Here is a 24850-nt window from a genome sequence, read left to right as displayed (position 1 = left end):
GAAGAATCTAGCACACATTTATAAAGCAAAAATATCGGCCAAATGAGTAAGAATCACAATTTTCACTTTAAAAGAGAGAGCTGATCCATATTACCTCAGACTCTATTTTGAGACCAGGCCAGAGGTCCATGAGCTCGTTCACTGGTGGGCAGGATATCACTATGGTCTGTCGGCATAGGGGGAATGTGGTCTCCACCATCTTTCTTCAACAATATTTGCAAGCAAATACAAAGTAAAATATGATCTGTTCAGTGCCAAAGGTTAAATATCAATTAGGAAGATGATATTCGTGAACAGAAGACATTCATGAACTGTTGACTTGAATACGGCAAAAAGCATTATTTTGATCAAACAGGCAAGTAGAATAAACAAATGATATGTGTATGTGGGAGTGTGTATGATTTAGGGTTACCACACTAAAACATTGTCTGAAAAAAAAACCAATTTAAGTTACTGGTATTTAGAGGTGTGTGTGTGTGTGTGTGTGTGTGTGTGTGTGTGTGTGTGTGTGTGTGTGTAAGAGAGAGATTCATTGGATTACCTGGTATCTTTATCACATCTCCAGTTATCTTCCTTAACTTTTTGAAACTGGAACAGAGAGATGCAAAGGCATAAACTGATCTGAAACTGAACAAGTAAAAGCATTCAAAGAGTGTCGAATTATAAATACTTCTAAATGTTCCCTGTTAATGATCTTTTCATTTGATCCCTAAAGTGTGAAGTTACTAAAGCCATCAAGCAAAATTAACATTACTGTAAAGAAAAGCAGCAGCACTTGAACCTTACTGCATGCTTAATCAACAATAATGCCATTTCTACAAACCAAAGCTTTACTGTTAAGGGTTTTTACTTTATTCATCTTTGTCATGAAAAGCAGCTTGCCTCCAGCAGGGTCGTTTGTTTTAAAACCGACGCAACACAAGTGGGCGAGCACGGGCAGTTGACTCGTATTCTGTTAACAGCAATCTCCGTGTCTCAGACAGTCTGCTCACACAGAATTTAAAACGAGCGTCCCTAGAAGCTACAGGGAGCGCGGACTTGCAGTGTAGGAACTCAGTTTGACTCATTATGCTCGTTTATGCTCTTTTAATATGATATTGGACCTTAGCGGTGCACTATTGAAAGTTTCCATCAACAAAAAACTAACTATCGCATATGAGGTGTCTGTTAGTGCTCATTTTCTAACACCACCTTTAAGCGGGGAATGAGCGTGTGATTACTAGATTCATCCGTCGTAAAATTCTTCAGTGAGTCTGGTAGTGTCAGGTCGCTAGCTGTGCTGCTGGAGTGTGTAACGTTAGTGGTCGCGCTAATTAGCTAGCTAGCTAGCTAGCTCTTTAGCAGGGTTAGGGGTTAGGGTTAGGGTTAGGGTTAGGTAACCTATATCTGACAAGTTGCCAATCCCTACAAGACTTCCGTGATAAGCCAGTGAAGGGCGGGGGCTTGGAGAAGTTCTACACTCTCTGAGACAAACGCATGTAAAAATGTATAATGTATAAAAGAAGTAAAAGTGAATGAATATTAACATTCAAAACTTACAGTAAGTCCAGTGAGGCTGATTGCTGCTGCTTAGGTAGTAACTTCTGCAAGCCTACTGTCTGTTGCTTCCCGCCTTGCTGCGTTGTTCAAACTTTTCTTCTTCTGTTTTTTTCCAAAGAGCGGTAAGGAAGGTAGTATGCATATTAGCACCACCTTCTGCTTCGCAGGTTGAATCAGAGATTAACTCGGCATAAAAAATGATCCCTGCAGCTGCTCAACACTTAAATAAAAATAAAAAATATATAAGCAACATTAAATTGATGACAATAAAAATGCAAAAAATAAATACATTTTGTCCTCCACTAATGTCTAATGCATTTCAGACCATTTGCCTCAATCAAATTGTTACTGTTTTAAAAATACAAAAAATAAATAAAATAAATACATGTTGTCTTCCACTAATGTCTAATGCATTTCAGACCATTTGCTGATTGCAATTTATTTATTATGATCAATTTTACTTATTTGGTGAAGCACTTTGAGATTTTATTGTATTTTAACATGTGCTATATAAATTAAGTTTTTTTTTTAAATCACCCCTATTTGAAACAATAGAAATAACAGGACTTTATCATTCTTAGTATGTAATTACTTAATTCTATTAAGTTGCACTTAAGTTATGTTTTTAAGTTATGCTTACTTATACACAAAATAGTTCCATTTAATCAAAAATTATTAGTTAACAATACTCAAAAATGAAGAACATGTTACACCAACTTGACAAAATTAAGTTAGTATAACTTTTTCTAAAATTTTGAGTATACCCCACTTAATCTATTTAATTACTTTGAACATTCGGGTTTACAGTGTACTCACCAGCAACAAGCTCAATGTAGAATATTTGACGTGGCTGAAGATTTGGAAAATAACAGGTGTATTCTCCACTGTCAGATGTCTGTATATTTCTGATGATTATATAGCTGTGTTTCAGTTCATCTTGAAAATGAGAGACTCGACCTTTGAACTCTTCACTCTGACCATCTAGACCGTTGTTGTAATGAATGCCTCCATCATACAGGAACACCTCCTTCAGACCATCATCTTTCTGAGCATCTTTCCTCCAGTCAAAGAGTTTAAACTCAATGTTCTCCTTGGTGCTGAGAGAGCAGGGTAACATTACATCAGTCCCTCCTTCCACTGTGATGACTGCTGGTCCTGAAAGATAAAATCATGTATTAATCAATATGTTTACATGTTGAGTAATTAAGTTAAGACAGACATATGGAAGTTTTTTGTGATATCAACATACAAACTTAAAGTGCTCATATTATGCTCATTTTCAGGTTCATAATTGTATTTAGAGGTTGTACCAGAATAGGTTTACATGGTTTAATTTAAAAAAAAACAAAAAAAACCACCATATTTTTGTTGTACTGCACATTGCTGCAGCTCCTCTTTTCACCCTGTGTGTTGAGCTCTCTGTTTTATCTACAGAGTGAGACATCTCACTTCTGTTCCATCTTTGTTGGGAGTCGCACATGCTCAGTACCTAGGTAAGGACTACTAGCCAGTCAGAAGCAGAGTATGAGGGCGTGCCATGCTAGCAGCTAGGCGAGCATTATAACTTAACATTGTAAAGGCTGGACTACAATAGAGCTGTTTGGAGCAGTTTGAGAACAATGTTTTGACTTTGGGCTTTTTCACTTTGTAAACCTCTAATGTAAAAAAAAAGATATATAACACAATAAAGGAAAGGGGGAAAAGCCAAACAGCATAACATGAGCACTTTAAGATATAACAAAAAAATCTTGTTATTTTGGCCTTATTTTGCACATTGTATTTAGAAAATCCTTTGCACTACCCTCCAGCCACATATTTGCCCATTTTAGTTTTTCAGGATATATTTCAGATTTTGATCCTGAGTTTATAACCTGTGGAGGTGGGCGTGGCCTGCAATCAGCTGCAGTGGAGACAGGTGTGTGGATAGAGCAGGAGAGCAGTGCCAGCTGAGTTGATTGTCTCAGCTGTTGGTTGGAATTAAAGCTCTCCCTTTATATGCAGTAGGTGCTGGACCTTCAGCTGGCTGCCACACACCACAGAGAGAGGACTGGACTGTTGGAGATGGTTTGTTAGCTTTGTGAAAACATTGAGCAACGGGCCGTGTGCCTGCCAGTAGCCGGGCCATCAGAGGAGCACGGTTTGTTGTAAAGTTGTGTTAAGTGTGAGCAGTCAGAGAAAATAAATACTGTTGGCCTGTAAACTGTCTGTCTGCTGTGGTCTGAGCTGAGGGTAACCCACGGTGACAGCCAATCTTGCTACATAACCTTTATATATTTTTTTCTAATTCTTACGTTTCACATTGGTCTAGAGCATGCAATGAAACATTAATAACATTGAACTCTCTTTTTCCCAAATAATGTTGAACATCAACTCGGTATAGGCCTTTCTCTCTCTCTGCAGATTGTGGCCTTTCAATAATGTGATTGTATGAACTTCAGAGTTGAGCTGAGTTAGAAATGTTACAGACGTGCTTTTCTCTTCTAGTAAGATTCCTACCATGACTTTCAATTCCTGGACAGAAACTAAGAACATTATTATTTTTATAAGGTGACAATATGTCAATGTTGTCTTCTGCCCCTGAATGGTCAGACTAATAAATAAATGTAGGTTAACACCACTGCTCTGCAAAGAAACAGATCTAGTAAACATCCTATGAACCTGTTGGCATTACAGCTCTTATTATTGACCACATACTGTCTCCTCATCAGATACAGGAAGTATACACACTACACAGAGAGAGAGAGAGAGAGAGAGAGAGAGAGAGAGAGAGAGAGAGAGAGAGAGAGAGGGGAAAGGAGTAAAACATTTAACTTTCTCTGGTTGAAATATTAAAATGTGGGGCATCACACCTCAAACCGCAAACCAGAAAGTGGAGAGCTGGCAGGAAGTAACATGGGGAGATTGGGCAGTATCCCAAAATAAACACACAACAATTTGGATCGTTTCCAGTTTCTAAAATGTGAAGATTTTTCTGCATTAAGTACTTTAATTTAACTTTTTAATACTTTAACTACATTTTCCTGATGATAATTACAGACTTTTACTTAAGTAACATTTCCAATGCAGTACGTTTGTAACAGAGTATTTTTACAGTGTTACATTAGTACTTCTACTGAAGTAAAGGATCTGAATACTTCTTCCATCACTGCATTAGAGAAAGCAAGTATGAACGGGGAATGTGCATGTTCACAAAGATAAAGATTAGAACAAATGTAAAACAAAGATGTATATAGGCAGGAGGAGTAAACACGTGGGATCTTTTAGATGTGTTACACGCTACAAAGATTTTTTTTTTTTTTAAATACAAAAAATAGGATGCTAAACAAATATAAAAGTGAGGCATGAATGGTAATGTGTATGTGAATGGGAATGTATTTGTTGTGGTTTATTTTTTTTGTTTTATATCTTCTGCACGTAATATCTGTGTTAATATGTAATATGTATATAAAATACAGAAATTATTAATAACGCACTTTATAAGATTGATAAGATCCTGAGGGACCTAAGAACAACATAAGAATCAAATAAAATGTAAAAAGTGTAGGTGTAATAAATACTATATCCTAAACGATCAGAATGGATTATAAACGAGTTAAGATGACACTGTATGAACTAAGGTGACACTTTTTTGTTAGTTTGTTTTTTTACCATTTATGGTATGTGATTTTGTGTATTTATGTGATCGAAATAAACTAAAAAAACTAAACTTTTCATATTGTAATTTCTACTTCAGCTTATCGAAAAAAGAAGCTTCAGGCAGTTGGCAGCGGCTGAAGAGTTTCTCGGAAATGCTCAACAATGCCCACCTTCTCACGACAAAATGGAGACCACGAGCACATGTGCGCACGCGCACACACACACACACACACACACACACACACACACACCAGAATTGACGCCACATCTAAAGTTACTAAACTATCAATATTTTTGATCTGTATTAGGAAACATTTTGATGTGACAGCAGCTGAGCAGCATAATTAAAATTCTGTCTCCAGACCTCTGCATGTTTACAGGTGATCAGACATTTAGATAAAATAAACAATTACATAACTCAGTGTAATGATCAGTTTAGTGTCCCAAATCCCCCATACGATCTCCTTAATTATCAACCTGATAAACCACCTGTGCTGTTTAACAGGTGGTTATAGTAATTAATGTGCGCGTGACAAGTTTGCCGCAAAAAGTCATTTTGTAGCAAATGTGCATTATTTACAAGAGGGCACTAATACACACAGTTGCTACAATTGACAGTGTAGCCTAAAGAAATCATGATAGACCTACTTACCTAACTGCCTAGCTGTAATAAAACCTTTTCTACATTTTCTATTGCAATTTGATTCAAACATCCTCATTTCCAACCATCCTCTTTACAGGCACTTCCAGTCATAAATGATCCATTAATAAATGAATATTTCTTTTGTAACCACGTCTCTGTCTTACTTCAGTTAGTGAACCTGTGTAGCCTTTTGTATAACTGGGGAGCTTGTTGAAGTAGAAATAAACATTTCTTGGGGTGGAAGTCCCCTGGTGGTTAGTTAAACTCAACGCGACTCCTCCCCTAGCGCCACCCGCCTGGCCACACCTGGATATTAACTTCTTGGTTTATATTGGTAAATAAAAACCCACTTTTCAACAAAAACTCATTGCCTTACTGCTTGGTTTCTGACACTGGCACACCAACGAACAGCTGTTTACTGGGTAAAAGTCCTGTGTTTTCCCCAGGACACGATCTCAGCTCCCCCGTTTGAAAGCCCTGTGTTTTAGGACCCAAACATCCCCCCCGACCTCCTCCCTACAAGGATCTTCACACTCTTATACTGCAGCAGTCAATGTGGTGCTGACGGTCATGAATACGTGAAATACATAAAAATTATACTGCATTACTTTTCATAGCTATATGTACAAATGGTTCATTACAACAGTCTGCTGAGGTACACAGTAAAGGCCTAAAACATATCTGTTAAAAGAATGCTTTCAAGTTCAACAAACAGTTCAACAAAGTCTCATATTATTTCATTTTAAATATATAGCTCACTTGGGGCTTGGAAGTACTAGGTCTGTGTACTTTTTGGTTCATTCGATTTTCATTTCATAAACAGTACTATTAAAAAACAAAAAACGAATGGTTATTTGATTTTCGTTTTAAAATACAAAATTTGAAATTGAAATACAAGGCGTTTTTTTCTTTTCATGGTCAAAAGGGGATGGGAGAAATTAAAAATATGCTGTGATTTTCATTTTCTATTTCATATAACAAAAATAAAATCACTCGAAAATAGAAATGAAAAAAGGGAATTTTATTTCATAATGTCACATTTATTTATCAGGGTACTAAAGTATAATCCGTTTTTCGTTTCAAACCAAAAACGGAAAAACCAAACTATGAGCTCCGTTTTCTCGTTTTTCCAATGTCCATACAAATTAAAAATGAACTGGAAAACTGCTCGTTTTTCAACTGTTGTTTTTTTTGTTATTTATGTTTCCGTTTTAACCCAAGAGCGAGAATACGGGCTCATTTTTATAATGTGCATAATCATTGAAAATCTGATGGAACACAGGTCTCGTTTATAATGTTATTTTGGTCTTACGTGTTAAGTCAAAAGTTGACTAAAACCAATGCGCTCTCGACAGGAAGTAACATTAACGTGTCAAAATAAAAGTATGAGAGCTGTAATAATTGCCAGAAGAACAATGTACTTTCGCTTTTGCCTGTAGCTTGTCAGATTAAGCTACAGTTAATTATTTAGGGTTATATAAAGTATTTAATTGAGCAACATTCATTAATAGCCACAAAGGGAGTAAGAATGGATATTGTTTTAAAATAGAAATAGGATTATAATAAGTTTTAAATCACATTTTAAATAAAATCTGTATTCCCCTAGCATTATGTGTGGCGTTATTGACTACTTTTACTCTAATCTACTCCAGCCAGTAAAAACAGACAAAAAATATAAGGGCTTTTTTAAATTACTCTGCAGAATATTGTATGTGACATGGTTGACCACATTAGCTGCCAATGAACATGTCAATGTGATGAAGAACATAAATTAACAAGTTAAAGTGTACTGGAGAGCCTCTCATTCTGGTCTGGTCTCCTCAGGCCCTGCAGACTGGACCAGAGTTCATGGTGAGCATGGTAGACCTACTCACTGCTGGGCCTGTGCCTGGATCTCCCAGCTCGTTAGATGTTCACTGCTCATACTAAGGCCTTGAAACAGTAGCTGGCCAATATTGGATAATAAAATATAATACATGATAGGTATTGTGGGGTTGAATTACAATAAGGACTGGTCAATGGTAAGCACTGTGGCCTCACAGCAAGAAGGTACTGGGTTGGAACCTTGGTAAGTAATATAAATATTTACTGCCGTTGTATTGTTGGAGCAGCAATAGATGGCACAGAATCATGCAAATGTTTAATGTTACAACCGAGATATATCTCTCTCTCTCTCTCTCTCTCTCTCTCTCTCTCTCTCTCTCTCTCTCTCTCTCTCAGAACATACACTTCCACAAAGGCTGGTGCATGTTTATCATATATTGTATGGTGCTGTGGACTCAAGTGGCAAATCTGAATCAGAAAAGTGGCCTACTGTAATATTCTAGCAGTAAACCACAAGTGTTGTCCAGTCTGCAGGGCCTGAGGAGACCAGGATGAGAGAAGCTACATGGCAGCTTCCTCACTAATATGATGAGAGGTTTGCAATGTGGCCCAGTTGTATCTGCAGGAGTTCTTCATCACACTCAAATTAATGGCAGTTAAGTTGGTCAACCATGAATATTCTGCAGAGTTGCAATAAAAATAAGCCTTTTCATTTAGTTTCTTTTAGGAAGAAACCTCGGACAGACACAGGCTCTTGGTAGGCGTGTGTGTGTGTGTGTGTGTGTCTTTCTGTCTGTCTGTCTGCGTGTGTGTGTGTGTGTGTGTGTGTGTGTGTGTGTGTGTGTGTGTGTGTGTGTGTGTGTGTGTGTGTGCATGCACATACTTGTAAATATGCACAGGTCCTGTGTGTTTATCTTCTGTAAAACTCAATAGTGCCCTGTTGCACTACCAGGTCAAAATTTGCCCGGGAAGACCATAACTGCTATAAAATTGAATAAAACACCCAAAATTTTATGAAAGTTGTGAATATTAATTTACTTGCAAAGAGCATGAAAGGGAACAATGCATGTTATTTTCGGTTAATTTGGTTGAAAGATTGTTAGATGCCTTTTTACTGGCTGGTGTAAGATTAGAGTAACTAGTCAATAACTGCCACACATAGGCTAATAATAGATGAATGTAGATTCCATGTGATTTTAAAATTATTATTAAATAATGAAATACTTTATATAACCCTAAATAGCTAACTTTAGCCTAATCTGACAAGCTACAGGCAAACAATGTTTTTATGAAGTGCCTCGTTCTTCGATGTTTAGTTTTTGGTTTCAAACCAAAAATGGAAAAACCAAACTATGAGCTCCGTTTTCTCGTTTTTCCAATGTCCATACAAATTAAAAATTAACTGGAAAACTGCTCGTTTTTCAACTGTTGTTTTTTTGTTATTCATGTTTCTGTTTTAACCCAAGAGCGAGAATATGGGCTCATTTTTATAATGTGCATAATCGGTCCGTGTAAATCCGTGTACCATTCGTTCATTCGTTTTTCAAAATAAAACCAAAACTCAAAAAACAAATAAATGACTTGTTTCTTCAAAATTCGTTTCCAAAACCAAAAGGAAAGAACGGATAACAACTCGTTTTTCCCATTTACAATTTTGTGCTCAAATGAAAAATGGAAAAAACGGATAACGAGCGTTTCACCCCGTTTAATCCAATTTTTATATTTTTATTTGACGCAAGATGCATGACCCGGATGTGACCTTAACTCGTGGGACAACGACACCGACACAACCAACAACAGCCTATGTTGTAGCAGGTAGCAACTAACAACAGAAATGGACATTTTTGTGCTTTTTAGTGGAAGTAAGAGGGTTACTCTGAAGCCTGAAGACATGACCACAGAGAAGATATCAGTTATTTTCCAGGTATGTATTTTACTTAAAGCAATAAAGCGATATAATATAACGTTATGGTGTTTAAATACTCGTGGGCGCGCACATACTAATCTATCCAACGGCTATCGTTTATGGACTTTCAAAGTTATTAGTGTGTTCGAAAGGATTATGGTGTGATGTTTTTTATGTTTTTAATTTACTTTGTTTTAGGTTAACACTGATTTGCATGCCACACAACTGAACTAAAATATGTTCTCTGTTTTACCTGTGACGTTATATTATACTTTAGCTTTCGTAGCAGTGACTGAGAATATGTCATTAAATAACAGTTACTAATGAAAATGTTGCTGACTACAATGTGAATCCATATATTATTTTGTAATAAAAGCACAAAAAGCGGTGTGGTTGGCTGGACTGTACACATTTTGGTGCTTCTGTTCTATCCTGAACTCCTGTCATAGGTCCAAAAGGAAACCGTTTATTTGACGGACGACACCAACGTGGCCATATTTCCCCGACCTGATGGTGACTTCAACTGCTTTGACCTCATCGCCAGAGGTCATTATGAAGTGCATGGCGACAGCACCACTGTGGAAAAATCTGCAGGGGCACTTCCCTCAGGCCAGGCTGCTCGCTTTACTTTCCACCGCCCACCAAGCACTGCCACAAGCTCCTCCTGTCCAATTCCAAGGAGCACCACCAAAACCTTCGTGAGGTGAGTGAAAAAAGAACATTTACATCTTGCTAAAACATCTGTCACTACTGTTACTACTTTCTTTTGCTACATTATTTGAGCAGGTGTGTCCAACTCTGTTTACTGGTAATCCCTTATCCTGCATATTTACTATCTGTTCCTGCTGCACCTGCAACTTATCAGCAAAATTAAGCTTGTTTATCCAAGAGCTTGATGACCAGCCTTACATTAAGTGCTTATTGTTATCACTGTATATCAGGGTTCAACAATTAATACAAATATTATCGTAATTGCAATATTGCCAAGTGCACTATCCAAATAACAGGAACTGCATTTTTTTTAATTATTTGTTCCCATCAATATTCAGGAATGTCTTCATTGCTGAAGTCCTGAATGGAAAGCTAGAGACCACCAAGATGGTTACAGTCCGCTTCTCAGAGTTTGAGGCTTGTGTGGCAACAATCACCAGTAAGGTGAAAGAGGCCCTTGGACAGCAGGAGTCATTTATTTTAACAGATAGTCAGGGCAACGAAATGATTGACTCTGATGGAACTAGGGGTATGTTTTAAATCATTGCTGTGTAAATGATATTTTCTGCAGCCACATTAGGAACTTAAGTGCACAAACAGTTCACACATGTAACATCTGAATTAGGGAAGTACACCTAAATATTCTCATATTAAAAGTACATTGTGCATTCATAGCTTTCTTGGGTGCTTCAAATCTGTTTATAGTGTCTTATTTTTAAAATTCATAACCCACATAGGATATAAGTTATCAAAAATACTGCAAATATTTGGTTAAAAAAATGTCCTATTGTTTTCATTGCAGGGTCAGCATACTGGAAGCAAAATTCCAGGAAAGTATTTGCAGTGCCTGAACCACAGATGGAACTGCTACAAGTCAATAAAAGGAAGAGGTTGAGGTAACTGAAAATTTTCTATTTTTAATTTTTTCCACACCATTCATGTGGTTTCTTTTGGATGACCTGATGCTGTGTGCGAAAAACAAATTATTAAGGTCTAATTAAATGTTACATTGTACATTTTTTATGTTTTTCAGTCGAAGAGAAGATACCGGCCTTCAAGAGGTTATGGCAGACATTGAAGAGGTTGTCGAAGCAGCCCAGGGACTAAAAGAAGTTTCGAAGATGATTAAGGATTTGAGTGGATTTGCACATTCCACAGTGACAACAACCCTGTCTCTTTCAGAGGCTGAAGTAGCTTCTTTAAGAGTGGTTTTTGCCTGTCTTGTCTGCAAAGGTTAGTACTGTTTTACAATGGGTCATTAGGAAGATGGAATTACAGATCAAAATCACTTCACTTGTTTGTGTTTTACTAGATTTGACATGCTGTGTGGATTTCATTTATATTTGGTCATTGTAGTTTGGCCTACGTACTGAAAATAAATGAAGTGCATATTTTTTTTAACCTACAGGTCCTGTAGACAAGCCAATGTTCTCAACATGCTGCAGAACCCTAATCGGGTGTAAGGCATGTGTTGTGGAGTGGAACAGCAGCCACAGTTACTGCCCGAAGTGTCGCGCTGTGGATTTGGAGAACAGCGTTCATGAAGTGGCTGGACTCTCTGAGGCGCTGGCACCACTAGAGAAGTTATTCCTTTAGTATGTTGCTATGGTGGCAACAAATATGTTCATACAGTTCTTCAGTGCCTTGTTTTTATAGAGTAACAATGTCTAATGTTAACAGTATTATTGTCACGTGTAATTGTGGCACTTAGATAAGGTTTACAAGATTTTCTACCTGTTATACAAGATTTTCTACTTGTATTTTTTCACATTAAAAGAAATATGCAGACATCTGAACAAACTTGGAATTTATTCATCTACAGCTGAGCTTAAATCAGTTTCTCACAACTACTGTACAAACATATGCATAGTTCATTGGTGACATTTGAGATACTTGAGTATTTTCTTTTCATAACTTTTTACTTCTCCACTACATCTCAGAGGAAATATTCTTTTACTCCACTACATTCATTTAGTCTACCATTGGCCTAGTTTGCGACACCCCCAACTGTATTTACCTTGCATGTCTATTAGTAATATTGATCAGATAGATCAGTGCCTCCTGAAACACACTATGGTCATTGTTAACCACTTTTCCAAAAAGAAGAGACATGTCTGGAAACCTCTCTCCAAACAGCTGCTCAGCACGACATCGGTCTTGCTCTGATGAAAATGGGTCAGAGCCAAAGGCAGACACCCAAGTCAGGGAGGACCCCAACTCCTGCTCATACATGTGTGCTGCCTCTGCAGCATTGGGCAGCAGCTCTGTGGGAATTCTTGCTGGACAACAATCAGCTGCAAGTTGGTTTGGTATCCCTCTGCCTAAAATGGGTAATTATTTTTATTAGTTTTGGACAAAATTGTCAATTGTTGTAAAGCTCCATACATACAAATACTAGCATAGCCTACCTGGTATCCTATGGGCATTCCAGGACTGCACAACCCTGGCAAGTCCAATCTGACTCACTTGACATGCCAGGTTGGAGACACAAAATTTGGTTACATTATCCTGCATGTCGAGCAGCTCTTGATCCAGCAGGTGAACCAGGGCCTGTTTTAGTGGATAGTTCACTCGATTGTTGACCTCTGGCCAAATTCTTTCCACACGAAGGTTCTGCTTAAACACAATAAAACTGATTGGTCTGATTGGAAACACTTAAGATCAGAAAAACCAAATCAGAAAAAGTTGGTCTGGTGTGTAAAATACAGGTATAAGCAGTAGTAGACAGCAATAATTTACAAATGTCCTTTGATCTTGAATTATGTTGCAGACAGTTTGAAGTCAAAGTATTTAAGCTTTCAATTGATATGTAAAACATAAATTCCTGCCATTCAAGCCTGTACCTTATCCCAAGAGTTGGGACATACAGTACCATTAAGTGATGAGGTGAAAAACTGAATAATGATGCTATAGGTAAACAGCTAATTTCAGCAGTGATTGTACAAGTTAACAACATCGCAAGCAATCAAATCAGCCATTGAGTAGAAGCCTGCAGTGTGGAATAGGCTTAATGCTTACCCTTACTTCTCTTTTGGAAAAATCCAAAAGACTTTGTCCATATGGTACAGGTTTTACCAGTTTAGCAATTGAGATTCCCTGTCAAAACGTTTTTTGAAAGGTGTTGCAGGCTTAAATGGCAGGGATAGATAATTACTATCAACCATTTATTGATTTGGGATTGTAAATATAAAATATTTTCACTGTAAATATATTTTGATTAATTTCGAAGGTTACTTATCTGTAATCAGTAGGATAAAATTCACCCTTGAAGAAGTTGTTTGTACATATGGTAGCCTGTTGATGTTATGTCTGTGTTGAGACATCTTTTCTTGCATGTACAGGGTCAAGTAAAACTCCCTGCCATGATCCACTCTGATTTGGTCCCACATGCCGTTTTGGACAACTGCTTTCCTGTAATAGAAAATGTGTAGATTATATGGATACATATGTGGATATGATACATTCAAATTCCTATGTAGCACATACTGCTTGTAATGTAAAAATACTGACATTGTATGATAATCCCACATAGTGCTTATATTTACTGTTACTGTTATTAACCTTGACTTGCCTGTAAACTTCCTCATAAATAATAAGGTTGTTTTTCACTGGCATTGTGGATTCAGCAACAATTTTGCTGCTGAATCCATCAATAGCCAAGACGTGCGTCACTCCAAACATTGCCAGCTTCTCATTCTGGTCTAGGTGGAGTTTGTGGCCCATATACTCGGCGTGGTAAGGAACTGGATTCAGATTACGTGCTCCCTAAAACAAGTATAATTCAATCAATGCAAGGTGTAATAACAATAAGATTGACTTTTTCTCAAATATAATTAATGTAGGTGACTTACTTGGCGACGCAGCTCATTATACGGCTGGTGTACCTCTTTGAGAATTCTTCCCACTCGAGATTCTCCTGCCCTTACCCCCACTGATGACAGGTATCCTGTCATGAATTTTCGGCCGTAACAGGGACCTGTCTGTTAAGACAAAAAAATTTGGATTAATTTAAACAATAATTAAATTTGAAATGTAACTTTTTAAAATTGTAAACAAATGAGTCTTGGATTAGAAACTATAACCAAGTACCAAGCTGAAACATTACACTGCTCCCTGGGGCTGTCTTTGTTGTGTGCAGGAGGTCTGGGATAGTAATTCAGGTCGGGATTTTGACTCCATCTCAGGCCACCCTCTCCCACTAATTGTGTAGGGCAGGCTAACTGTGTTTTTAATTCTACATGTCACAAAACACTCACTACAAAAGTTTAACATAATTGTCTATTCACCTATCAAACCCTAACCAATATGAACTGAAAATTTTCAGTTAACCCACATTAATGTTTTAAAGACAATAGTCTATAACATTAATGTGTAGCTTAGACTACTGTAGGCCCAGCACTGTGTGCTTAACTTCTGGTCAGATATTATATAGCACTGAAAAAAAATTCCATCTCTGAGTGAGTGAGAAAGAACAATATTTGTAAACGTTAATTATGTTAATTTTCTTGTTCTAATGTGTAGTTATTTTTTAAACTGTATTCACTCTTTTATAATTAATACTGTATACTATTGTGTAGGCCTAATCTCCATATGATGTACGCTAAAAGTGTGATCACCCTGTTGCACTTATTATTGCTCTGATGTAATACCGCCACAGAGTGCCGTGCTCACCGTGTAAGGTTAACATTTGCTTACACACTCTTATTAGATAGGTTAACGTAACTTAATAGGCTACTTGGTTAACGTAAACATGGTGGGTACTTTCTTTCCTCGTCTTGTGAGCACTTACCTTATCTATCGATAACATGATTGCCGTTTCCAGTTCTGCGTCTGACACATGTCTTTTTCGTCTGAGCTGATGTTGAACACAGAATCTTCTGACAGACATTTCCGAGCATCTCGGGACATCTATCTGATGCAGCGCGGTGGAAATCTCAGCATGCGTTCTACCATCCTCAAAAAGCTGGCGAATTAAGTCGGAATATTCATCCAGTCCGGCCATGTCTTCTTGTCTTGACCTCTTGTTTGTTTGGCGGACTCTGGTCCTAATAAAGGTCACATCCGGGTCATGCATCTTGCGTCAAATAAAAATATAAAAATTGGATTAAACGGGGTGAACCGCTCGTTATCCGTTTTTTCCATTTTTCATTTGAGCACAAAATTGTAAATGGGAAAAAACGAGTTGTTATCCGTTCTTTCCTTTTGGTTTTGGAAACGAATTTTGAGGAAACAAGTCATTTATTTGTTTTTTGAGTTTTGGTTTTATTTTGAAAAACGAATGAACGAATGGTACACGGATTCCGAATGATCAGTCCGACTGCCTTTTCTGTCGACGGTCGGCCGTCTGGTTAGTGTGTCAGAGCCTTTAAAGGAAAGTCTGCAGGTTCTCTGTTCTGCCGTACATGCAGATGATCGGCACCAGCACCTAATGAAAAAACGTTGTGATGGCTAGGCAACAATATCTCTGATCTTTGCCAAAGAAAGAGATTAGAGTGATTGATGGAGATTCTCTGCAGTATGATGCTTTAATGAGATTCTTTGAGCACAGAATTGTATGTGTATTCTGATTTTCTGCCTTAACCTAACTTTCTGTAATGATTAAAGTATGTGTTGTCTTTCAGAGCCCGGTGGTGTTAAAGTGGTTGTGAAAGAAGACAGTGATGTGGTGTTACCCTGTTCTCTCAGCACCAAGGAGAACATTGTACCAGGGGTGTTTGTCTGGAGGAAAGTTGCTCAGAAAGATGATGGTCTGAAGGAGGTGTTCCTGTATGATGGAGGCATTCATTACAACAACGGTCGAGGTGGTCAGAGTGAAGAGTTCAAAGGTCGAGTCTCTCATTTTCAAGATGAACTGAAACACGGCAACGCCTCCATAATCATCAGAAATACAAAGATATCTGACAGTGGAGTCTACACCTGTGGTTTCCCACGTCTTGAGCCACGTCAAACATTCAACATTGAACTTGTTGTTGGTGAGTACTTCTATTAAACATTTAATTCTTGATTTATTGTTTGTAGATCTCCAGCTGTCATTTGAGGTTTGATCATTGACTGTTCTTTTTTGTCCACTCAGTCTTCTGTTTAAACCTCTGACAAAGAAACTACAGATCCAAGATGTTGAATATGAACAACGCAACTATTGTGACAAACACACACTGTAATCCAGCCTTTTCAAAATGCAACAACACACACGTGAGCCCCGTCTCTGTGTGTAACGTAGTTTTTGCTGCATGTCTGTACGACGTGAAACGTTGGACAGCCAATCACAAACATTATTAGATCTTGTTAGAAGCATGCTGCGTGCCTATTGGCTCACTGACACTGATGAGACTTACTCCTAGATATTGAATTTTTTGATACTTAGAAGGAAATTTAGTTGATGCCTAAACAGTATCAAAGTTCAGTACCCAGTCCTAAGACTGATGGACAGGCAGCCTGTGAACAGTTCTCCTCCTGCTCCCTCCTTAAATAAACCAACATCCTCAAAACATGAAACTGAAATAAATCACATGTTGAGTTTTTGTGAATGTCTTCATCCAAATATATAGTTTTGTCATGGGTTTAAGGGAGCAGCTACCTCAGTAAACTATCCAGAGCACATTTTCACTGTTTAAATACGATCTGTCAACGAGGAGCACTCCCAGTGATGTTGAGACAGTTACAATTTGAGAATTATTCAGTGGACCAGGAGGTTTCTCATAGTTTCAACAGGTGATGCTTAGGGTATAAAACATTGACCTGCCATCTTTTTCTTCTCTCCTGCTTTGCCGCTACCTGATCTTGTCTTTCCACCTAAGAAACTAATCAATGCCACTGATGGTCCTGCTGCCTGAGATCTTTTAAATCATGGTGTAAGAACTGAGTCTCTGCTTACTGCTGCTCTAATGGTAACTCAGCTGCTGCTTGCTTTAACCACTCTGCTTCCTGGACCAGGGGAGTTTGGAGTATTTTACATCCATGTTTACTAGTCTACTTCTTCTTCCCTGTCATTGATGGTGCATGGCTGCATGTTAGGGCTTTGACTTTTGCCCAAAAATCATATTCGAAGTTTGTTTGTTTATGAATATTAATATTCAAATATATTCGAATATTTATTAATAATATTTTGACCATTAAATGCCTTCAGTAAGGCTTATCTTGGTATCAAACTTCATATATGTTCTGTCCACCAGAGGGCAGTGTATCAGTCAGTAGGCGTGTAATGATGTTGTTAGAAGAAAAACACATTGCCACCACCGTTCTTTTTTTTTAATTAAAAGTCAGACCCTGGATTAAACACAAACAATATGCTTTCAACAGGAAGGTCGGATATTTCACCGTAGCCTACGTAAGTGGTCTGGTGTTCATACTTTTGCGCTGGTGTGTGCGTTGAGCCGCATGTGTGTGGGTGTGTGTGTGTGTCTGGGGAGTGTGTGTTGTGAGAGAGTGACGGTGATTACCGGTAGTTTCAGAGCGAGTAGTGACTCTATAGTCTTAGTGAGAGAAACAAAGTGTCTCCTCTGTTCTTTCTGACCACGGTGGGAAATCTGGAGCAGGAAAAGTTAACCCTCTCCTTGATTTCATGTTGTTTATGGAGAAAGAGAACCAGGAAATGAGTCGGGGGAAATGCAACGCTACCAAGCCACGGCCGAGCGACGTGCGTCGCCGTGACGTGTAGTTACTTATTTTGAAATGCGTGAAAAAGCCTCGGAATCTGAATTGAAAACAAGGTTTACAAGCAAACACATTTACAAAAAATAATGCCCATAACAGGTTCAAAATTAGAATATTAAGGGCTGCCTAATATTCGTTCGAATATCAATATTTTTTTAAATATTCGAATTATATTCGAATATCGAAGTTCGGAGTCAAAGCCCTACTGCATGTTCTGGCATCTTTCAGTCTTGATGCTAAGCTAAGCTAACCATCTGCTGGCTGTAGCTTCATATACACTACAGACGTGAGTGGTATCGATCTTCTTATACAACAAAGTAAATAATATTAATTGTTAAGTGGAGTGCTGCTCTATCATTCCCACCTGCTGAGCTCCGTTTAGTTACTAGCTGATAGTCTGAACATGCAGCTCTTATAAACGTGACCTGTGTGTGTGATTTGTGCTTCTACTTGTGTTTTCCCGCTCCATTTTAGATGTTGAAACTCCATTATCAGGCTCAGATCATTTGACTAGTTCATGATATTAAACATCACCCTCCACTTAATGTTTTCATTTGTCTTTCAGAACAAGTCTTCAAAGACAGATCAGGAGAAATCCCAAGTGATGATGTCACTGATGTGTGCTATAACTCTGTAGAGCTCAGTATCATTAAAATCTTGTGATGCAGTACCTTCATGTTGACTTTAGTTGTTGTCACCCAGTGTAGCAGGTAGACAGGAGCAGAGGGGGACAGGGATTAACTAACTACATGTTAACAAGCTAACAAGATCACTCCCCTTCAGTCTCAGTTCATTCAGTCAGATTTGGTTCTCTATGAGGACCCAGTGTTGTTATATTATTACATCAGATCAATATCTAATTTTAAGATAAAATATCGTATTGATCAGATATATTTTAGATCTACATTGATCTATCTTAAAACACAGATGAGGTGAGTCTGGTTTTGATTAATGTCACGGATCTCTACAATGTTTTTAAGGCATAGTGTATTTAAGTTAAGGTATTGTGTCTGAATCTTTTAATAATAATAATAATAATGATGATGATAATACTCAGCCTCTGGGTGATGGAGTTGTAGCACATGCTGCAGGTGTAGAAATCAGTGACATCATCAATCAGGACTGACCAATGATTTCTCCTGATCTGTGTTTGAAGGTCTGACTCTGTCTCTAAACGGCCCGTCAATGTTTTCTGACCAAGAGTTATTACCATTATTTATAATGACCAAGAGTTATTACCATTATTTATAATGACCAAGAGTTATTACCATTATTTATAATGACCAAGAGTTATTACCATTATTTATAATGACCAAGAGTTATTACCATTATTTATAATGACCAAGAGTTATTACCATTATTTATAATGACCAAGAGTTATTACCATTATTTATAATGACCAAGAGTTATTACCATTATTTATAATGACCAAGAGTTATTACCATTATTTATAATGACCAAGAGTTATTACCATTATTTATAATGACCAAGAGTTATTACCATTATTTATAATGACCGAGAGTTATTACCATTATTCATAATGACCAAGAGTTATTACCATTATTTATAATGACCGAGAGTTATTACCATTATTTATAATGACCAAGAGTTATTACCATTATTTATAATGACCGAGAGTTATTACCATTATTCATAATGACCGAGAGTTATTACCATTATTTATAATGACCAAGAGTTATTACCATTATTTATAATGACCAAGAGTTATTACCATTATTTATAATGACCGAGAGTTATTACCATTATTCATAATGACCGAGAGTTATTACTATTATTTATAATGACCAAGAGTTATTACCATTATTTATAATGACCGAGAGTTATTACCATTATTCATAATGACCGAGAGTTATTACCATTATTTATAATGACCGAGAGTTATTACCATTATTTATAATGACCGACCAAGATCCCAGAGCCCAATGTGTCCCAGTGTCTGGTTTTATCTGACCAACAATCAAACCCCCAAAATATTCAGTTTATAAAGATATAAAACAGAGAAACAGAAAATAAGATAAAGAGTGCCTTTGTGCCTCTTAACAGACACAAAATGCAATGAAAATGTGTGTGCAACATGAACAGGGTCCTTACATGACAACAAGATGCGTTTTCAACTCAGACACTGTTTAAATTCACCTACCCTGTTAGCTGCTAGCTGCCGTCTGGGATGAGTGAGTGTGTTCAGCCGAACACACTCACTCATCAATAATCATCAAGCAGCAGTTCCCTGTGTATTTGTAGCATATATATCCATTTTGTGTGTGAACGATCTAGCGTTGGTGAGTAGGAGTTTTTGCAGTGGTGAACTGTGTGTTAGTTTCCTTAGCCGGGCTAGCAGGCCCGTCTGGCACCCTTGCCTCTGCTTCCTCCCCGCCTTCCTCGCCTCCGGCGGCAGACAACAATCCAATGAGCGCCCGCTGGTCTGGTGGATGTCCTCCGGAGGACAAGTCATGCTTTTGCGGCGACAAATTGTAGTTTATTTCCCCCTCACATATAGGTAATTGAGCACTGTAGTGGTTATGATCATATCAGTGACTATGTAACTACATGGAAACGGGCCAAATGATGCCTGTTGCTTGTACAGTAATAGCGTTACTGAAGGCTAGCTCTAGCTCCATAGTTAGCTACGTTACTCCAAGCTTCTTCCCAGTTCCCTTGTGAACACCTCCGCTCTTCACTCTTCACACACTACGCTCCGTTCTGCACACTGCTGTTTACCTTTTCCTGCTACAACTGAATTCCCAAGGGACTTCAGCACAAGACAGCAAGCCTTCTGTAACACTGTACAAGGCACAGGCATCATTTGGCCCGTTTTCATATAGCTCGGCTAAGGAAACTACCACACAGTTCGCCACTGCAAAAACTCCTACTCACCAACGCTAGATCGTTTACACACAAAATGGATATATATGCTACAAATACACAGGGAACTGCTGCTTGATGATTATTACCGAAGCCTGGCTGAACACTCACTCATCCCAGACGGCAGCTAGCAGCTAACAGGGTAGGTGAATTTAAACAATGTCTGAGTTGAAAACGCATCTTGTTGTCATGTAAGGGCCCTGTTCATGTTGCACAGACATTTTAATCACATTTTGTGTCTGTTAAGAGGCACAAAGGCACTCTTTATGATATGCCCCCATACCTGCCGTTTTAGCTAAGTGGGAGCTCTCGGCATTAGCTGCAGCAGCTCCAGTTAGCTAGCACTGATTCGGCTTGTTTTTTTTTGCTATCGACAGTACTCACATACTTATAGCGATCAAGATTAACGTAAAAATTGCCCGGAGTCCTCCTTTAATATCCACACAAACGTCATATACGGTTCTTTCAGTGATCATTAATGAACACATTTCTCAAAAGAAAAAAACTCCATAACATGTTCTATCAAACACTGTGTAGTTAAAGCTCACATTCAGATTTTCTGTTTCTTTGTTCTTCTCTTTAAACGTAATGTACCTCCAGTTAGGGATTAACATAACAATGTTATATTATCACATTTCTATCATTTTTCTGTCTTTAATAAGCTTTTGTTTATATTGTGTTTACAGCTGCCTCTCCAGAACCGTACATCAGGACTCTGAAAGCAACAGCTGACTGGGACCTGCTGCAGTGTGAGGTCCAAAGGGCGGCTCCAAAACCTAAACTAGAGTGGCAGGACAGTGCTGGAAACACACTTCCTGCTGAGGAGACATGGACCTCAGAAAGAGGAGGCAGCTACTACATCACCCTCAACACTACTGTGACCAAGACAGACAACTACAGTTGTGTAGTAACACAGGAGGAAATCAGTCATCAGACTCACGCTGAGACCTTTGTTCATATCAGTGGTGAGATTTCTTTCTTGGTGGTTTAATCAGGAAATAATTTAACTTGTTCATGTATTATTAGTTTTAAAGATTTTAGACACCTTTTGTGTAGTCTGTGTGCTGTACCTGAGATGCAGTTTGAGTTACATCAGCTGTTTTTGATGCGTTTCAGGGAAAGAGTGTGAGGACTCCTCCAGTAAAGTGGCCGGATGGATGATTGGTGGAGTGGTTCTGGGAGCTCTGATTGTTGTTGCAGTTCTAGCTCTGCTTGTTGTTACAAAGGTCATCACAATACACTGCAATAAAGGTAAGTTTATACAATTGTTTTCAATCAACATACCCATAATGTGTCGACATCATCAAAACAGTTACTTTTAAAATGTGTAGGCTTAAGTCCAATGTATAGTCCTGTGTTAAATCTATGCTGTAGGTATGTATTTTACATAGGTATGTGTAGATATGATACCTACATAGTAGCCTGATGTGCACCTCTCAAAAAATGTAACTACACGTGGGGGCGACGCAGACTGCAACAACTGTGATTGGTCCGCTCGGCCGTGGCTTGGTAGCGTTGCATTTCCCCCGACTCATTTCCTGGTTCTCCTTCTCCATAAACAACATGAAATCAAGGAGAGAGTTAACTCTTCCTGCTACAGATTTCACACCGAGGTCAGAAAGCACATGGGAGACACTTTGTTTCGGTACTTGCTCCGAAGCAAATCCATGTCACTCTCATACTCTGTCTGGATGTTGAAGTCTCTTAGCAGTACCAGCAGGGGGTCATCTTCAGGGGTGTTTGATAGGAGGATGTCTAACAGCGGAAACACACCGCACGCAGAAGTGCCGCGAAGCGTGTGTGTGTGAGCTTGTTGTGCAGCGTGTTACATCTGTTCACAATGTTTCTTAAATACCCCCAAAAACTATGACTTGCCGACATTGACAGGCTTTAGAGCAGCCGCTAGGTAAGAACCAATGAAAAGCCTCCTTCCCCGCTGTGTGTACTCTACCTCTCCCGTGGACGAGCCTGAGCTCAATGTGCATCGTCACCGCGTTGTTAACAGAAGTCATGTTTGTTTTAAACATTCAATGTAATAATATGGACGTATGTAAAAATAATAAATATTACAATGTAATTTAAATATATAAGAAAAATCAACAACATAATCTGCATCTTCCTAAAGGACCAACGAGTCGACACCACTCTGACAGATCAACAAAGATTTCACAAAGATCATATTTATTACAGGGATTTTATTTTATAATGTCGCTGTAGGTAATCATGATTGTTCATCTGTTACATGAAAAGGTCAATGTAAATATCATTATAAATATTAACTTCCTATAGCTCGGAGGCTTAAAGGGAAAAGGACAGAACCGATGTCCTCAGTAATCAGGCGACCTGTGAGACCGACAGATCTCAGTTCAGCTCTCGGGCTTACATTATAATCTATAATGTTTATGTAATGTAACGTGTAGTTACACTATGGAGTTTAAAACTGAAGAAGAAAACAAACAGCTGGGTCGACCACAAACTGCTGTAAAGCCAGGGAGCAGGTTAAACTGACCTGTTGAAAACAGTGAAACATCAAGGCCATAACAACAAGAGCCCTCGTCGGTTATCAAGATACAGCGTTGAACATATTCTAAATATAGCGTACATTTAAAGGGTTATTAGCCCGGTTTTAAACCAGTCGTGTGTGTGTGTGTGTGTGTGTGGATAACTGGCTTCCCTCCGTGTTACCAGCTATCAGTTTGGTAGTCTAACGTGTTTTTTATCAGACGCGGAGTGATACTTATTGTGCAAAGGAATCAGACGTAATTGCTGGGGTGTATGGTTATTATCACGGCTATGAACCAATCAGAACCAATTGATTTGAGCTACCTGTTTGTATAACAGACTTTTAATGAAATATAAATCTATTTGTTTTGGCCACCAAAATCATGTCTGTATAATATAAAAGTTGACCTTATGAAATGTATACTTTTCTTTGCTGCAGGTTCTCATCAGGAGGAAATAGTGTAACCAGAGAACAGATCATCTTCAGGGCTGCCACTTAATCCACAAAATGTTTAAAGCTTTAGTGCGTAGTTTCTATCACCCCCATGACGAGTTCTAAGTAATGACGACAAAACTGTCGGCGCGTCCACATGATACAGGCCTTCCATGATCACGGACATAGTCATACTGAGAAATCCAGAGAGAGTTTGGTGGAGCTGATAGTCTTAATTATCTTTGTAGCAACTCATTTGGCAATGGCTTGAATGCAATGGACGTTTATAAATATAATAAAGTTACGCACTAAAGCTTTAAATGAGATCTGAATGAGAGTGATTTTGACAAAGTAAATATTACAATATAATTTATTGTATTTATGACGGGGCTTTTATTTTATGTCGCTGTAGGTAATCATGATTGTTTAGCTCTCTGTATGTTGCTTTTTATCTTTATTATTTGTATTTAATCCTTTTTATTATTCTGTTTCACCATTTTTTTGTATTTTCCCTCTTAAACTGGACGATGTTACGGGTATTATTTTATATTTTTGTTTTTATTTACATTTTTGTTTTGTGAAGCAGTTTGTAACATCTGTTACATGAAGTTTTATGTAAATATCATTATTATTATAAATATTTAGTTCCTAAAGCTCTGAGGCTTAAAGGGAAAAGCCCCCCCCCCCCCCACACACACACACACACACAAAAGACATGTAAATTGATCTGAAGAACCGTCTAATCAAAATGTCAGATGATAGAAGTTAGTTGGAGATAATGATGGTCTGATGATTTCATTGTAAAAAGATACTTAAGCTGATTTTCTATTTTTGTACTTTCTGTTGTTTGAAATGTCTACGCTGCACTCTGCTGAGAATATTTTTTGATAAAAGCATGTATCATGTCTCTGTTTGTCCTTGCTGCTGCTGTAACTGTGTGATTAATAAATGATTTAGAATCTTTGCAGCAGGAGTCTGTTTTTTAAAATCGTATTGCTAATGATAATGGAATACTGCGCAGGAAAAACTGTAGATTATATTTCATAAAGAGCCAAGCCAGAGTTTGCCTGATCCAGTTAAAGATAAACGTTGTCTTGCTCTCACCTAATAGAAGAGACAG

At 38.1% G+C, this 24850-nt stretch overlaps 3 protein-coding genes across 3 annotated transcripts; 2 read left to right on the top strand and 1 right to left on the bottom strand.

The window, feature by feature from the left end:
- The first annotated feature begins 2536 nt into the window (after window positions 1-2536).
- Window positions 2537-23762, top strand: LOC116038072 (immunoglobulin superfamily member 11-like). The gene is made up of 8 exons (XM_036002575.1): window positions 2537-2633; window positions 7172-7176; window positions 14656-14661; window positions 15883-16231; window positions 18478-18513; window positions 21482-21760; window positions 21912-22046; window positions 23737-23762. Exons 1-8 carry the CDS (start codon window positions 2537-2539, stop codon window positions 23760-23762), a joined length of 933 nt encoding a protein of 310 aa, XP_035858468.1.
- On the top strand, window positions 9255-11981 carry LOC116036199. Its single transcript, XM_031279682.2, has 6 exons — window positions 9255-9566; window positions 9998-10251; window positions 10598-10788; window positions 11062-11155; window positions 11293-11492; window positions 11668-11981. Exons 1-6 carry the CDS (start codon window positions 9477-9479, stop codon window positions 11853-11855), a joined length of 1017 nt encoding a protein of 338 aa, XP_031135542.1. The 5' UTR covers window positions 9255-9476; the 3' UTR covers window positions 11856-11981.
- On the bottom strand, window positions 12231-14043 carry LOC116036198. The gene is made up of 4 exons (XM_031279681.2): window positions 13831-14043; window positions 13523-13670; window positions 12668-12872; window positions 12231-12580 (listed from the first exon to the last, which is right to left on the bottom strand). Exons 1-4 carry the CDS (start codon window positions 13980-13982, stop codon window positions 12273-12275), a joined length of 813 nt encoding a protein of 270 aa, XP_031135541.2. The 5' UTR covers window positions 13983-14043; the 3' UTR covers window positions 12231-12272.
- Window positions 23763-24850: the final 1088 nt, after the last annotated feature.

The sequence above is a fragment of the Sander lucioperca genome, chromosome 6, assembly GCF_008315115.2.
Source record: "Sander lucioperca isolate FBNREF2018 chromosome 6, SLUC_FBN_1.2, whole genome shotgun sequence".
NCBI lineage: Eukaryota > Metazoa > Chordata > Actinopteri > Perciformes > Percidae > Sander > Sander lucioperca.
Note: the sequence above shows the minus strand (reverse complement) of the source record. Positions and strands in the feature narration are given on the sequence as shown.

Excerpts from the sequence above, each read along its gene's own strand:
- LOC116038072 (XM_036002575.1), top strand. The coding sequence starts at position 2,537 with ATGAATGCCTCCATCATACAGGAACACCTCCTTCAGACCATCATCTTT. Across the intron at positions 18,514-21,481 it reads CAGATCAGGAGAAATCCCAA|CTGCCTCTCCAGAACCGTAC; the intron begins GTGATGATGTCA and ends TTGTGTTTACAG. Across the intron at positions 21,761-21,911 it reads GACCTTTGTTCATATCAGTG|GGAAAGAGTGTGAGGACTCC; the intron begins GTGAGATTTCTT and ends GATGCGTTTCAG.
- LOC116036199 (XM_031279682.2), top strand. The coding sequence starts at position 9,477 with ATGGACATTTTTGTGCTTTTTAGTGGAAGTAAGAGGGTTACTCTGAAG. Across the intron at positions 11,156-11,292 it reads AATAAAAGGAAGAGGTTGAG|TCGAAGAGAAGATACCGGCC; the intron begins GTAACTGAAAAT and ends TATGTTTTTCAG. Across the intron at positions 11,493-11,667 it reads TGCCTGTCTTGTCTGCAAAG|GTCCTGTAGACAAGCCAATG; the intron begins GTTAGTACTGTT and ends TTTAACCTACAG.
- LOC116036198 (XM_031279681.2), bottom strand. The coding sequence starts at position 13,982 with ATGGGCCACAAACTCCACCTAGACCAGAATGAGAAGCTGGCAATGTTT. Across the intron at positions 13,671-13,830 it reads ATTTATGAGGAAGTTTACAG|GAAAGCAGTTGTCCAAAACG; the intron begins GCAAGTCAAGGT and ends TTTCTATTACAG. Across the intron at positions 12,873-13,522 it reads TACAAACAACTTCTTCAAGG|AACCTTCGTGTGGAAAGAAT; the intron begins GTGAATTTTATC and ends GTGTTTAAGCAG.